This window comes from Perca flavescens, chromosome 17 (genome assembly GCF_004354835.1).
Source record: "Perca flavescens isolate YP-PL-M2 chromosome 17, PFLA_1.0, whole genome shotgun sequence".
NCBI lineage: Eukaryota > Metazoa > Chordata > Actinopteri > Perciformes > Percidae > Perca > Perca flavescens.
In genome coordinates this window covers 30,495,720-30,512,416 of record NC_041347.1, presented here as the reverse complement: position 1 = coordinate 30,512,416, position 16,697 = coordinate 30,495,720, and the positions used below count along the sequence as shown (strand labels likewise).

Below are 16,697 nucleotides of genomic sequence, written 5' to 3'. Positions count from 1 at the left end.
GTTGCTGAAATATTTTGTTCCCATGCTTTCATGGACTCTCTATGGGCTTCTCCCTTCACTGTATGCCTCCACGTCCCCCCAATTTCCTGCGACCTTCTCCTGACTATACGGTAATTCCTCTACTGTGCGACAGAAAGTTGCGTTGTCATGACACAATTGTGAGCCTATTTTTACAAAAACGGTCGCTACGGGGGCCATAACGTGAGGTACAAGGTAATGGAGCCTTTTATACATTGTCATGTTTCTTTAGAAATAATCAATGGGCAAATAGAGTCTTTAAACGCTTCAGATGTAAAGTTATTCATAAGCCAAAATGAATGGGAGTCAACGGAATGCTAACAGAAGGTGATGGCTCGTTAGCCTGACAATCTCCCCAGCAACGCAACCCCGCAGATTCCAAACCAAAATGGGTCAGAAGTGTTTTCAAATTTCTCCGGTTTAGGGGCTCGGAAACGCCAGAGCAGGGGGAATGAGAGGTGTAAACCTAGCAAAAGATCTTTATTTTTAAACCAAAATGTAGCAATGTAAACGTAGCCTCAGAGTTTTTTTGAACGTTATAGATATTTGGGTGGCAGTGGCAGGTCGCTGGGTCAAGTCGTTTGGATTGGTAGCTGGAGAGATGCCAGTTAACCTCCTGGGCACTGCCAAGGTGCTCTTGAGCAAGGCACCGTACCAACCACCACTCAATCTGACATCTCTCCATTTATGCATGAATAGGACCTGAGCATGTGTGTGTGTGTACTTCAGGCCTGTGTGTGTAGTGATTTCTAACAAACAGAGTCTAAATTGTATTTTCCCCACTGGGGATCAATAAAAAGTATAAATTAAATGAAATTATTCCTACAGGTATAATTATAGCCGTCCTCAGCCAGTGGGTGCATTTAGATGCAGATTATTGATGTTAATTCAGAAGGCTGTGTGGAAAAAATCCCTTTCTGAGTGCTTTCTAGTTCATTGGGTGTTTTTCCTCCCTCTGCTCTTAGTACTACTAGTGCTCTCGGGGATTTACCGATTCAGATGACGCCATGTTTTTTCAGGCCTTTGAAGTTCCACCTCCTTCTAAGGCTTTGTTCATTGTGTTGTCTTTTCTTTAGTGGGAGTTGCTCGGATGACCTAATCCCTGCCTGTTTTTAATAAGATTTCTATGCAGCTGAATTAATCGGTGTGCATCACACTGGTCTAAATTCAGTAAAGTCTGATTTCCACTGGCCCCTCTTACGGTTTGGCTCACTCCCTCTTGCCTCTCTTCTTTTCTCTTCCCCTCGCTCTATCTCACCTCCAGAATTAAAAGTGCTTTTTGTCATGGAAGTGGAAAGCCAAACCTGCCAAAGCATCAAAAAACTTTTAAATTCATCGACTTTCTGTTGTGTATTTTCCTTATGCAAAATCTGCTAAAAAAAAAAAAAAAAGAGACAATCAAATCTTTTTCTGTGGAACATTTTTACATGGCTTTCTATTTCTGGCAGAAATGTTCTCTTTCAAGCAGTGCAAGCGTTATTGCTGCTGACTTTTCAAATCGTTGCTGCTGTTTTCAATAGTTTTGCTCTTAGTTTAGTTTTAGTTTAGTAACTTGTCATCACACATGTGTGCAGTTGCAGTTCCACTTCCAAGAGAGGAACTTTTAGCTTTCAACTTATATGTGGACAAGCGACAATTAAGTTGAATTTAAACTTGAAAAATGCATCTTTTTCTTGTAGTTTACAAAAGTAGTTTTACCACATATTTGGGCACTGCCTTCACATACTTTTGGTCTGGGGCTATTTTGTGTGGTTTGGTGGAGGCCCATGATTTCCAATAAAGGGAAATCTTAAAGGGCATGACAATTTCACTTCATGAGGTTTTTTAACATTAATATGCGTTCCCCCAGCCGGCCTATGGTCCCCCAGTGGCTAGAAATGGTGATAGGTGTAAACCGAGCCCTGGGTATCCTGCTCTGCCTTTGAGAAAATGAAAGCTCAGATGGACCAATCAGGAATCTTCTCCTTATGAGGTCATAAGGAGCAAGGTTACCTCCCCTTTCTCTGCTTTGCCCGCCCAGAGAATTTGGCCCACCCATGAGAAAGAGAGAGAGAGAGACATCATGGCTTTCAAACGAGCAAAGTGGCAGTTGGTCAAGGCCACACCCCCACCCTCCCCCTTGCCCCCCCTCTTCTCCTCAATAGCTACAGACTCAGAAATGGCACAGCCTAAAGAATGCTCATTGTGGGACTGGCTCTAGTGGCTGTAATTCTGCACCAAGGTTGAATTTCGGGAAAGAGGGACCACTAAGGTCTATATAAAAGAGACTTCAGATACAGTATTAGGGGACCACTAAGGTCTATATAAAAGAGACTTCAGATACAGTATTAGGGGACCACTAAGGCCTATATAAAAGAGACTTCAGATACAGTATTAGGGGACCACTAAGGTCTATATAAAAGAGACTTCAGATACAGTATTAGGGGACGACTAAGGCCTATATAAAAGCATCCAAAGAGCACCATGTCATGGGACCTTTAATACCACAGCATATGTGATATTTTAGTCAATAGGGTGCAGCCAACTTTTTTGCAACAGTTTGGGGAAGGCCCTTTCCTGCTTTAACATGACAATGCCCCATAGGCATACTAAAAAAATAAAATAAACAAAAAAAAACAGAAACTGGCCAGTGCGACCCACCCCAAAACCTATTATAAGTGACAATTAATTTGAACTAAAACTTGAAAAACTCATCTTATGCAACAGTTATTTTGTATGTATATATCTGATTCTCTATTTATTGTTTATTTCATTTTAATGTTTACTATGTTTGTTTGTTTGTCCATGTATGCACCATTCACCACGGCAAATTCCACACAAGTGTAACTTATTTTGCCAATAAACCCTTTTCTGATCCTGATTAATCAGTTAGTCTGTCGGTTCTCTGTGTTTCAGGGTCTAACTCGTGGCAGGTTGTGTCTGCAGAAGGGGCCGTGGTCCAGGGAGGGTACGGCCACAGCAGCGTCTACGACGAGGCCAGCGGCTGCGTGTTTGTCCACGGCGGATACAAGGCGCTGAGCAACAACAAATACGGCCTGGTGGACCACATGTACCGATACCACGTCCACACCAAAACATGGTGAGAGCACAGAATGATGTTACACCGTAAGAAAACCAATCCCACAAAAACGGATAATGTCCTGGCAGAAAATGACCCGGTACCTTTTCCGTCAAGTTTACGGACATTTCTGTTAATCCAGCAACTGAAAATTCTGTTGTTTTCAGTATATCCTCTGTATCTTTAATGGACATTTCTGTTAATCCAAAAATCAAAATGGGGAAAAACACCTGTGAAAAATCATTCCAGAAAATTCCTTCATATTAACACAGTATATTAGCCCGTATTTCTACTGACTTTTCTCTTTGAATGAGTCTATATCCACGACGTTTGTGTATTTCACTTAAACAAACATTTGTAATTACTTTTAACTGATCATAGTTTAAGTATTATTATTGGAAAGGTTGTAGTATTCTAAAGTATTGTTTTTAAATGAATGAATTTCATTTTTCTTTTTAAATACTAGATCAGAGATTCCATCCGTGTACCACTAGAGGGAGCTCGCATACCACCAGTGGTACTTGTACCACAGTTTGAGAATGAGTGCACTGTGTAATTTCATGCACCAGTCTTACTTTTACAGAGGAGCCAAGTGAGCCGACTATCAGTTAATCAAAACTGGAATAAATGATTAAAAAAAACAATGTTTCATGCAGTGTTATGTAATTCAACCGTGCAAAGATAGAAGATGTGCTCGAGTCAGAAAGAGCCGAGGAGGGTGAGAGTGGAAGGATCCGACAGGAGGCCTGACCTCAGCTGATGGATGGGTGAAAGAGGACACTCGGCTCTATCAGTCACACACACACACACACACACACACACACACACACACACACACACACACACACACACTAGCATATGCTCACACGTGCACACACGCAACCTGCTGTCTCTCCGCGGCTCTCACCTTCCAGATGGAATTTGTGTTCGGAGTCAGGTGTCACTTTAGCTGGTGGTCTTTTGAAAATTCCCAGACGGAAACAGGTGTGGGTATTCCAGCTATTCTACACAGCTACAGCATAATGTAACGGCCATCTCTTCTTCTCTGTCAGGAGAACACTCCTGGCAAAGCCTACCAGGGCACGGTAGAGTCCTGTCCATGACATCTGTATGTTAGTGGTTCCCAACTGGTGTGGGATCAGGGTCCATATTTCTCCTTAAGGGGCATAACGCACTAAAAGAGATAATTGACTAGTCTCATTTGACGAGTTCATTTGATGCTCCTGTATGTGTGTGTGTGTGTGTGTGTGTGTGTGTGTGTGTGTGTGTGTGTGTGTGTGTGTGTGTGTGTGTGTGTGTGTGTGTGTGTGTCTGTCATGAAAGAACAGTTGGTATGAAGGGCAGTCACCACATGCCAGGTCCCACACCCAGACAGACGCCATTAATAACATGGCACCGTGGACACACACACACACACACACACACACACACACACACATTACTGACAAATTAACACTTTCCTAATATGTCTCATGCTGAAGTGCACTCTTTTCTCTGTGTGTGTGTGTGTGTGTGTGTGTGTGTGCGCGCGCAGGCTGATCCTCGGGGAGAGTGGCGTAGCGCGGTACCTCCACTCTGCGGTGCTCCTCAGCGGCACGGTGCTGGTTTTCGGGGGAAACACTCACAATGACACGTCACTAAGTAACGGAGCCAAGTGCTTCTCTGCTGACTTCCTGGCGTACGATATGGGTAAGAACAAGTCTAAATAATCACACACATACGCCGCGGCTGGCACTACAGTATATCTTGCAGCAGATGGAGCTAATAGAGTTGCCAACTACGTCCTCACACCCAAACGTGACGAGTAACGCAGAGTGACCCAGCGAGTGTCGTGACTCCACTTAACCTTATGGTTATGGACATCTCAATCAAATGTTTCAATGAATAAAGTTTTTTTTAAAGCTTGAGAAGAAAACATGCAATGGAGTGCCATCATAAGACCCTTATTCCTCCCAGATGAACCACAATGACTTTGAAGTGGCCATATTATGCTAATTTTCAGGTTCATAATTGTAATTTGAGATTGTACCAGAATAGGTTTACATGGTTTAATTTTCAAAAAACACCATATTTTTGTCGTTCTGCACATTGCTGCAGCTCCTCTTTTCACCCTGTGTGTTGAGCTCTCTGTTTTAGCTACAGAGTGAGACCTCTCAACTTCTGTAAGATCTTTGTTGTCAGTTGCACATGCTCAGTAGCTAGGTAAGGATCACATGAGCTAGCTAGCTGTTTCTCCAACTTCGGCCTGTACAAGACAGGATTAGCTGGGAGACTTCTTCTAAACAAGGGTGCACTTCCAACTTTGCGTGGAATACCTTCAGAACAGGGATATGTAAGTAGTTCTATACAATTTATTTTGTAGATTAGGGTGAATTTGTGTGTGTTGTAGCAGTGTTTTGCTATTGAGAATGAGCAGTTAGAACAGTTAGCCCCCTAGGCCCCTCGTTTCCGTTAGTGACATAGAAAGCCGTGCAGATTTTGAACAGCTTACCCGGAGACTGAAGGCAGGACACATTCAGAAACCGTATCTCCCTCAAAAAGCCGGTCTCTTGCTCTTTTCAATCTCGTTTTTCTTTTTCTGGGCGAAGAAGAAGACTCCTGTTCCTGAAATTTGGATTTTGAATATCTGTGGTCCTCCATGTTTCCTTCTTCAAACTCGGCCGGGAAGCTACGACACCCGTTAGCAGCTAACGTATTTCAAGATGAAAAGGAAGCCAAAAGGAATACTAGAAATTGATGGTGGAGGTAAATATTTATGAAAAAGGACAAATTTGTGAAAAGGCAACACAGATTTTGATAATGAACAACTAAAGACGTTACACACTGGAGTCTGGACCTTTAATTAATATGAAAGGGGCTTTATGTTAACTGTTTTCGGAGTATGTTTTGCTCCCAAATTGAAAAATTGAAGAGTGACTTACATAAGGTAACTGCTACTACTGTTGTAGCTAATTTGTACAATAATACAATAGTGTTATACATACAAAATGTTATGAAGTGTAATGTTTTCTATTTTTTTCTACATTTTATTGATTAATAAATTGTCAGTGATGTTTAATATAGCCTGCAGCAGTGTAACGGACCGCACCTACTTTCGGCCTCGGCATGCATGTGAACCGCGGATTAATTGCAAACTTTCCTAGTGTGAAATACAACTTCTTAAAAACCCTGATGAGATTGCGTTGCAGAAACACACATACGTACAAATGTTGTGTTTTTACTAGTGATTTTCTAGTCAAAGGAAGAGAAAAAGCTTTCAGTAGCTGAGCCAAAAAAACAACGACACAAAATAATCTAAAAAAAGAAGAGTCTGCGAGTGAGTAAACAGGAGTTTGTTCAAAGAGGCTGCAGGATAGGTTGAGAGTGTGGATGATTAAGAATCCCATTACAGGCTACCCAGTCGCACCATAGACCAGATGGCATGAGGATGTTTCCGACCCACGACGGGGACGGAGAAACGCAAGAATGGAAGTGAGCTTTGGGAGAGGAGAAGGATTACAGCGTCTCATCACAGAAGAGAAACAACAGGGAGCATAGAGATTAACAAGAACGAAGGCAAAAGGAGGGAAAAAACCTGAAGATGGATGTGTACGCATCGAGAAAGGTGCTGTATGGTGCAGAGTGGGAAATAAAGATGGAGGCGGACAAAGAGAAGCATAGAGAGTGGAGGCAGGAGGTTTAGCAGGAGCTCAGTCGGCTAAGTTACCATGTCCTTGTAACATTGTGGTGAAGTTGCCACCAGACACCTGAACAGAGGCCATCCCTCTCCTCACCAACCTGTCTCCCGTGGCCAGACCTGATTTGTGTTGATCAAGAGAGTGATTTTGAAAGTAATTTGATTCATTTGCATCCCAGCTAAAAGTTAGTTTTCATATATTGCCAGACCTTCCTCCACAGCGACCCAAGACAATTGTAATTGGTTTAAAGAAATGCCAATTTCGCTAAGCTCCGCATGGAGCCGCAGCAAAATAGCCTCTGGAAGGAACTTGTTTCGGTGGAACGTGTGTATGTTGAAAAATTGTTTTAATCGTGCGACAGAAAACTCAGATTGGGGAGATAGTCTAGCTAGCTGTCTGGATTTACCCTGCAGAGATCTGAGGAGCAGTTAACCATAGTCCTCACAAATCCACCGGAGGTTAGAACGCCAACACAGAGAAAACGGAATTTAACGGACATCAAGAAGACATGCATCCGGCGGAATTTCCTGCAGCACCGGAGCAATCTCGGAAGTGGAACTTCGTGGATATAGACTATCACCAACCCAACCGACCGTGCAAAATGTGCGAATTTAGAAATATGCAACATATTTTTTATCCTATATGCATAGAATGCCAAAAATGTAGCATAGCATAGCATTTCCATCATTCTTGTATTTAACTTTCTTTATCTTTTTAACTTAACCTTTTAACTCGCGATTCTGTTCCGAATGGATTGTACTTTATGGCTGTATGTTAGGATGAAGAAGAAATCTCCAGTGGAGGTCCACTAGCTAGCTTTTTATGGAGCTTTCAGTCGTGTAGATGATGCGCTGAACTATCTCACGTTAAGTGAGAAAACTCCATCGGCTCAAGAAGACTTTGAGATGTGGTTGAAAGCTGCTAAGAAAGCCAAATCCTGATTTGCAAAAAAGTATCAAAAAAGTGCCTGGCATTAAAATCTATTGCAATCCATTGTTGGTCCAAATCCGTCTGCCCTCCGCCTCTTTCTCTTTTCTTCCTCATCACAATCTGCTATAAAGGATATTATAGAAAAAACGCCAGGGGGGGATATTGGTGAGATAAAGCAATGAATGCTGAGAAGCAATAAGAAGAAATAAGAGTGCACAGCATTAAGGAAGGAGAGAGGGATATACACAGAGCGGGAGAGAAATAAAGAGTTAATGAAGGAGGGATTTAGGGAGAGAAAAGTAAGCATAGACTACTGTGGAAGAGAATTACCTGAAAACAATGAAGGTATGCCAGGATAAAGCAGGTAATAAGCTTGTGAATAAAAGGCAAAATCAAAGTTAATAAGCAATAAAGCATTAGTTTACAGAGTGTCCCTGTCTTAGAGAAGTTGGGAACAACAGTGTTGAATGCTGCGCTTTGCTTCCCTGCCCCATCAACAATCGTAATAAATGTGTGTATTTACATGTCCCTCAACTCTGCACAAATACAGAATATCATCATTTATTCATTACCGCTCTTAGCTGCAGATCTGCACAACTTTATTGTCCACTAGCCCACCTCTTTATCGCACCACCGAGACACAGGAGGGAGAGAAAAGACAAAGGGAAAGTAGGCGAAGGGAGGTAGCAGGAGACATTTAGGGCAAATTCGCAGTCTGAACTGGAAGCGCGCTCCTGCAAAAATGATTTGTATTAGAGCCTGACCGATAAAGGATTTTTAAGGCCGATATCAATACAAATATTTGGTGATTTAAAAATCCGGTATTCCGATATATCGGCCAATATATATTTTACAAAAAATGGAGAAACGTGTAACAAAATATGAACAGATTTTCCTAACATTAGTTATTTGTAGTTATTTATGATTCCTCACTAAAATAATATGATAATGCAGTTTACAGTAAAAATAAACTTGTTTGTTTTATTGTCACAACAGAACAGAGGAACATCAAAATATATTAAAGTTCTAATAAATAAAATGTATAAAAATACGAACTTAAGATATGAAACTTAAAGTCCTTTGAACAAAAACACAATAACAAAAAAAAATTTAAATAAAAGAGTGTTGCCAACAGGGGGGTTGGAGCGCCCTCTGGTGGACAAGCTATACAACGCCAACACTCAAAACATGGTTGAAGGGTGTTTCGTCCATTTTTATTTTATCTTTTAAATATTAATTTATCAGAAATATTAATTTGTCATTATAAATAGTTGGGGACCAAGAAGCTGGTTAAACATTGATCTTAACCAAAAATGGCTCAGACTGAGCTGACTGCAGAGACAAAGGATCTTGGCCTACATGTGAATCCCAAAGCCAGTTTCACCAAACCCCTACAGGCAGAGTCGCCAAAATGGAGGTTCTACCTTCAACACGAGGGGTGGCAAGGCAGACTGGTGGTGAGACAAAGAACTGCTTCACACCTGTGAGAAAGTTGCAGTTTTCCCATTGGCTGTCGGGCCTTTGACTGCACCACCCCGCCACTAGGAGGCGGAGGAAGGATAAAAGCTGTCCGCGTTTGTGTTTCTTGGCTTTTTCCATGGTGACTCAGGTCACTACAAGAGGCACTCTAGTCCGGGCTAGCTAGCCAGCTCACCTCGCTGGTCGAGTTTGGAGCTGGGACAACTTTATATCGGTCTGATATACAAAGGGGATCCGAGGAAATACTGGCCGAGTATTCCCTCATCTGCAGCGGGTTTAATCAGCCTGGATTCAAGAAAAGGACGGAGTTCTGTTTCTTGCTTGTCGACCTGGATCACGTATTGTCCCCTGCTCCGGACGAAACGGATCGTTAACCTCTGGCAGGAGATTAACTGACACAGTTCTGGGCAGACGTTAGAACTAGTGCGTTTTGGTTTGTTTATTAATGAGCAAAGGGTTCGCTACCGCTTGTGCCATTAATGTGATCTGATTGTAATCATGTAATGGTCCATATATGATTATTAATTAGTTTTCTGTGAATGTATCAATAGATCACGATACCGTTGATTATGTTGTGTTAAGTAGCTGGGTATAACTGTAATCGCTACCTGCTAAATCACTCCTTTCACAGAGTTTAGTTACTGTCCGCGAGATAATCGCTGTGAATCAGCTGTTAGCCACTGGAGTGGTTATAATGACCAAAGTTTCCCTCGGTAAATCAAAAGTCTCAGTCTGTCCTAACTACACGTGGGGTCCAGACCTGGGTGGCTGAGGGAGCTGGCCATTATCGATAACTAAGATCAGAGTGTTTTCCTCCTTTATTCTGTTCCTTTTACTAACACACACACGGACACAAGCTAGCCACGTAGCTCCTGAGCTAACGCTGCTAGTTTAACCACGTGGGGTTGCCTAGCAACCACCCCCCCCCTTTGACCTGTTCAACCCCTCCTCGTGCACCCAGCACCACTACCGCCCTCTTGAGGCTAAATAGTTTTGTGCAGCTCACAGGAGTAGCCATTTTTGGAGTTGTTTTTGTGTTAGAACTACACTTTGACACCGCCCCTCCTCTTTCACTCACTCTCTCACACACACACACACACACACACACACACACACACACACACACACACACACACACACACACACACACACACACACACACACACACACACACACACACTGACACAGACGTGTCCATGCTGCCTTGTTTTGCTTTGTTTTTGGTTGTGATATTGTAAAAAGGTATATAAGTTTATTATTGAAGGATTATTGATTGGCTACTGATAATCGTGAAGTTAATAAATCTTATTATACTTAATTAACAGTTGCTTGTGATTATTTGTGTACTTGTTGTAATAATTGCTGGCTAAAAAGGTCTGTGCTCGAAATCACCCCTTCCTTTGTTCCTTTTAAAGGATTTTCACAGAAATGAGACTGTCCCACAGTTTGATTATTGGTCCCTGATTTGCAGGGTGGTGCCCCGTTTTGATTGTTTGTCGATTTGATACAGTTATTAATAACTATATTCATAACTTTATTAATATTGATAAAACATCTTTTGATAATTTGCCAATGATCAAATCTGTACCCTAAGGGAATCCAACAAAATGATTCTGATAAATTAATATTAAAAATAAAAAATCATTTATCGGCCATTTTAAATGCATATACCGATAGTTTGGAAAATGCCTAATATCTCTAGTTTGTATACAGTATAGTTAGTTTTGTGTAGGAGCTTTTTAAACCCTGTGTGTTGTTTTCCTGTCGACCATGAACTCGTTATCCTTCCGGGTCCAAAAATGAAAATGAACTTATTATGGCGCTTTTTCTGAGGTTTTTTGTCCAAACTTTTTTTTTTTTATTCATGGTCAATAAACCTAATTTATATGACATTGTACCTCATTTTTGAGTTAGAAAAAAAAAGCTGAACTTATGAATTATTTTGACTAATAGTTAAGATCAGAGGATGTTGGGTGGATCACAGAATGGTTTATGTCAAAGTTTAGTCAAGATAGTGTTTTGAAACCATTAACAATTTTTTTTGTAAATGCTATAAAATTGAATAAGACACCCAAAATTCAATGACGGTAATCACTGATGTTACCTGCAAAGAACGGCTGCACGTTGTATGGAAACCATTCAATGTACATCCATGCATAAATGTTACTTTTAGGCAATTTGGTTGAAAGAAACCTATATTTTTGAAATAAAAAAAACGTTGAAAATGGGTCAGATATGACCGAAGGACAAAACAAGGGTTGATTCTGGTACTTGGACATCTGGCAGTCAGTGTTAAGTGCATTCTCAGTCACTCCCTCTTTTTTTTTCTTGAGAAAGTTCAGCAGTGTGTTAGTAGCATTATAGTCTTGCATGGCCAGACCTTCCTCCACAGTGCTGCCGAGGAGGGTCTGGCTAGTCCACACAGCATTCCGGGATGGGAGATAAACATGCTCTGGTTTATTGGCATTTCTTCAAACCAATAACAATCGTCTTGGGCGGCGCTAAGCTCCGCACGGAGCCGCGTAGCCTCTGCAAAATAGTCTCGGGAAGGAACTTGTTTTGGTGGAATGTGTAAGTTCAAAAATTGTCTTAGTCGTGCAACAGAAAACTCCGATTGGACAGATAGTCTAGCTAGCTGTTTGGATTTACCCTGCAGAGATCTGAGGAGCAGTTAACCATAGTCCTCATAAATCCACCCGGGTTTAAATTCCAACACAAAGAAAGAGGAAGGAAACAGACATCAGCCAAAAAGACACGCATCCGGGGGAATTTCCAACAGTGCCGGAGCAATCCCGGAAGTGGAACGTCGAGGATATAGACTAGTAGCATTATAGTCTGTAGTTTGTCAGTAATTCAGCTCAGCTTTTTTTTCTTTGTTCCCCTGCTTATATGTTTCCTTTCCTCTTCTCACTTCTTGTCTCCTCTCCTCTTCTTTTTTCCGTTTCATTTTGTCCCCCTCATCTCCACCGTTTTCCCTTTTCCTTCCTCTCCTCTCTTCTCCTTTTCTCACCTCTCATCTCTCATCATCCTGCTTTTCTGTCCTTCTTACTTTTCCTCTCCTCACTTCTTGCCTCCTCTCCTTCTCTTTGTCTTACTGTCTTATTTCTTCTCCTTTCTCTATTTAGGAGATAATTAATTAGTTCCACCTGTGGAAGTCACTTCTCTCCATCCCTTGTTTCGTCTTCATTTAGTCTTCCGTTCCTCCAGTCCCTGCCTCGGCACTCACTGCGAGCGGAGAGGTTTTCGAGCACTAATTTGTTTTTGTTTTGCTGCGCTAACCTTGGAGGGGCGACGCCGCGTTATTAGCTTCTCCTGCTCTTCTGCTGAAGATTCAGGTTCGACGCGGAAGGCACTTTTCATTTGGATTTAATTCTCCCTCTCACCCTCCAGCTCTCCCGTCCTCCCCTCAACCCTGCCACCCTCACACTTCTAATTAGATTTGGGGGGGAAATGAGCTCTGATTAAAAACGTGGTCCTCTCCAACTTGACACATCACAGGCACACATCCACCACACACTGTCTGCTGCACGCATGGCACAGCCCACAGAAAAGCCCAGGGCAGGCTGGAAGCCTGTTTGGAAGATGTTCGGAGCCATAATATATTGGAGGAGCAAACAGTGGCTGCCATTCAAACCTCCTCCTCCTCCTCCCGCCCTTCTCCATCAAGTCCTCCATTAGTGCAGATCAGATCAAACTGTCAATCAGCCCAGCCCGCCTGCCTGCTTCGATCCGGTCTCATGATTTCTCTCCCTGTCCCACCATGCATTATTAACACAGATTTTCTCATATCCTGAGAGGAAATTAAAATCCGTGTTGACGTGTGTGTCTGTGTGGATGGTGGCTGATACGGATCTGTTGAGCCTGCAGTTCTTTGGTGAACAATTTGGAAGCTTCAATCTAAGGGCGGTTGGGTGTGTGTGAGACCTGTATGGCCAGAAGATGAAATTAAAAGTCACTTTTTTATTTAGAGGTAGAAGTGTATTGCTGTGGTTGGAGGTCAGGTGTTGTGGTTCTTTTAAAACTTCACTATTGCAACAGGGCTCTTGATTCATATAAACGAATCAGAAGCCGCAAGTTCTTTTTTTTATATAACAAACAGTATGTGAGATGCAACATTCAACAAGCACAAACTCTGCATTATTTTATTGATTAGTCAACTAATCTAACGACTAATTGGACGATTAATATAACGATTATTTTTCTGTTGCTCGATTAATAAAAACCATAATGTATCTCAAATAAATACCAAAAAAATCTTAATAATATACTTTATTAAACAACAGTTTTGTTGCAAAAATCTTCAGCTTTACACAAAAAAAAATAACTTAACAATAGTAAATTTACAGTACCAACATAACTCTCTTGTTCAAATAATTCAAAAGTTGTAAAAAAACACTGTTCAGTGCACAGTATAGACTTTCCTGAGAGCGTTTAACACAATATGAAATTCCTGTTTTCAGTTTTACAGTCCCAACATAAATCTCTCCTGTACAAAGCTACTGCAATCTGCTTGCTACCGTTAGCTAGATCTAGCAGCTGTGCACTTTGGTGGTGCTAGGCTAACCAACGCATCTTAGCTCTTTGTGCAGTTTGCTAGGTTCGTGCTTAACGTCAGCTACTATAGATAGCTGTGTTCTGCAGCCGTAAGCTACCTACCATTCAAGCCAACATTAGATGATAACTAACGTTAGCTAAACACAGCTGTCTAGGCGCCAGTAGCTAGCTAACGTTAACGTTAGCTACTATTTAGCCAATGTTATTACGTATTGCTATTATTGGTGCCTCCGTTTCAGATGCTCCCACATTGCTGTTGTGCTGGTGTGGTATGCCAACTCCATTTGGCAAAGAGCGCAAATAACGATACCTTTACGTTTGGGACTAAATTTGAAGTATTCCCATACCTTCAATGATTTAGGGCAAGCTGTTTTTTAGGACTTTTTCTTTTATTTGGGGCCTTTTGCAGGACTTTGTTGGGAATTCTGTGAGGTTGCTGTTTCGTCCTCCATTCTACAATGTTTTGGTCTCCCACGTGTGTGTTACAATCTGTAGCAAAGCGTCAACGCAAAAAAATATGACGTTGACGTCATTTTGACGTCTAAAAGACGTGTTCGTTCTGATTTCTGGAGGAAAGAGGAGAAGCTGAAAGTTAAGCAAAAGGTTTAATAAGACAACACAATAAAAACGACAGTCAAAACACAATCAAACATCAAACATAAAACAGCGACAGCGGACTGAATCCATGCATCTCCTTGTGGAGTCACATCGAAAACAGTCCTGAGATCGTCTCAGGATCCCACATTTATTCCTGTCCCTCAAGATAAGGACACACCTCTGAATTTAGGTTTACTCCAGGTCACAGACTAAGGTTGATTATCATGTAGTGTTGATTATATTCAAGTTTACAGAGATATGCATTTCCTTTGTTCTAACCCAGACTTGGCACCAGGAGGTTGGAGACTCAAAGAGACGTTCCTCTTCATATGTTAATAGTTGGTTTTAACCTAATCAATTTAACCAAAGACAGGAAGAGAGGGGGAGAGAAAGGGTCTGTCTTTACCTATTGTTTACAGAGACAAAAGGTGGTGATTGTGATAACCAGATCAGTCTGGACCTATTCTTTACATTCATATACATTCATTCCTATTTTCATAACCCGGTTACAGCATACAATTTATTACTTAAAACATAAAACATACATAGTTATTAAAATCAACATTGTTACAACTTTATTTAACTCAACACTTCCCAGCAGTATTTCAATTTATTTTAAACGTGTCAAGTGCCAGAAGTGAAAAATATTTAAAGCATTTTAACACCACATTATCCATATGGATTATATTTGTCACACAGCATCACACCTAAACAGAGGTGAGAATGTGATACAGGGTCTTACAGGTTATATTAAAGTACAGCTGACAAAACTAGAGTTTGTCCACAAGGGAGAATGAATGCATGTGCATGACCTTTAACCTCTGCTAGTGATGAACCCATTGCTCTGGTGATGATTAGAATGACCCCCCCCCTATTCTTTGCTCTCATCGTGTCCTCTGCTGCATCCCTCGCTCTTAAACAAGCGCAACCAATTAGCACACCGCTTAATGAGGTCGTTAGCAACCTGGCGAGTCCCCAACTTTCCCAGCTCTCCGTTTACGTTCAGGGAAGGCTCATCTGGCTAAATGGCACATTTACACTAACACACCACAGACTTACACACACACACATACAGTAATTCCCGTATGAATATAATGGGAGCACGTAGGGGTCATTAAAACATCAGAGAGTTGTAAAATCCAAATACTCAGAGCTGATAGCTTCAATGATAACTAGAGAGAGAGAGATGTGCTTTATATGGATATTTGGTGGTATGAAGTGTTTTATGAAGTCATCGGCCCTATCTTCTTCTTATCACCATAATTTATTGTGAAAAGGTTAGGATAACGAGTTCTTATTCCTTGGGATGAAGTTAAGGGAGGGGGTTGAATTGTGGGTCATCCTTCTCTGTTCCTTCTTCTCACAAGCAATAACAGAGATGGAGGAATGATGTGTCTCGTCACTGTATTCAGACTTCCCGTTTCATGCCAAAATAAATGTTGTGTTTTTTTCGTCTGGGGTTGTTTTTCATCGGTTGTACACAGTTATGGGAAATTGTAATGCTAGAATGTGCAATGATATTTGACGAAAAAGAAGTGTCGTCATAAATGTACTGTCAGGACGTTTACAGGATACAGTAGTTCTTATCAAGACTTGGATTAGCAGTATAAATACTGAGTATTATTTTCTAAACAAAATTTTTAAAAGATGGATAATGATTATTAGTATACTTGTTTTAATTTATGTGGTCAGTTGCCATGGAACAGGCTCAGTCAATGAACCTAAAATCACGGACTCACCTGTGCTTTTTCCGTTATTTTCTTATATTAGAACACCTCAGAGTGCATTATTACTTACTGAATAAAAAGGTGGCAAACTAAAGCATTTTGCAGTCAGGGAAGCTGCATGCAATCCTCTTTCTCGCTGTTTCTTCTTTAGACTCACACAAGGGCTGCAACTAATGATTATTTTCATTGTCAGTTAATCTGTTGATTATTTTCTCCATTAATCGATTAGCTGTTTGGTCTCAGAAAATGGTGAAACACGTCAATCAGTGTTTAACGAAGATCAACATGACGTCCTCAAATGTCTTGTTTTGTCCACAACTAAAAGATTTTCAGTTTACTGTCACAGAGGAGTGAAGAAACTTGAAACTAGAAAATATTCAGATCGAAGAAGCTGGAATCAGAGAATGTTTTACTTTTTGCATAGAAAAGGACTCAAACCAATGTATTATCAAAATAGCTGCCGAGTCATTTAATAGTTGACAGCCAATCGATTAATCTTTGCGGCTCTAAAACACACAACGCTAAAATATTGTGTGTATGTGTGTGTGCTTCTCTTCAGCTTGCGATGAGTGGACTGTCCTCCCCAGACCTGGGCTGCACCGGGACGCCAACCGCTTTGGACATTCTGCCGTGGTTAGTAATGGGTGAGTTCCCTCC

The 16,697-nt window shown here is 41.3% G+C and overlaps 1 protein-coding gene across 9 annotated transcripts in view; it reads left to right on the top strand.

Moving 5' to 3' along the window:
* Positions 1-16,697, top strand: part of LOC114571834 (attractin-like protein 1) — a 322,321-nt gene that overhangs the window by 64,108 nt on the left and 241,516 nt on the right. For all 9 annotated transcript variants that reach the window (XM_028603035.1, XM_028603034.1, XM_028603036.1 and 6 more), the window contains exons 9-11: positions 2,914-3,097; positions 4,611-4,765; positions 16,600-16,684. In XM_028603035.1, coding sequence (XP_028458836.1) covers positions 2,914-3,097; positions 4,611-4,765; positions 16,600-16,684 — 424 coding nt within the window. The remainder of the gene's footprint in view (positions 1-2,913; positions 3,098-4,610; positions 4,766-16,599; positions 16,685-16,697) is intronic.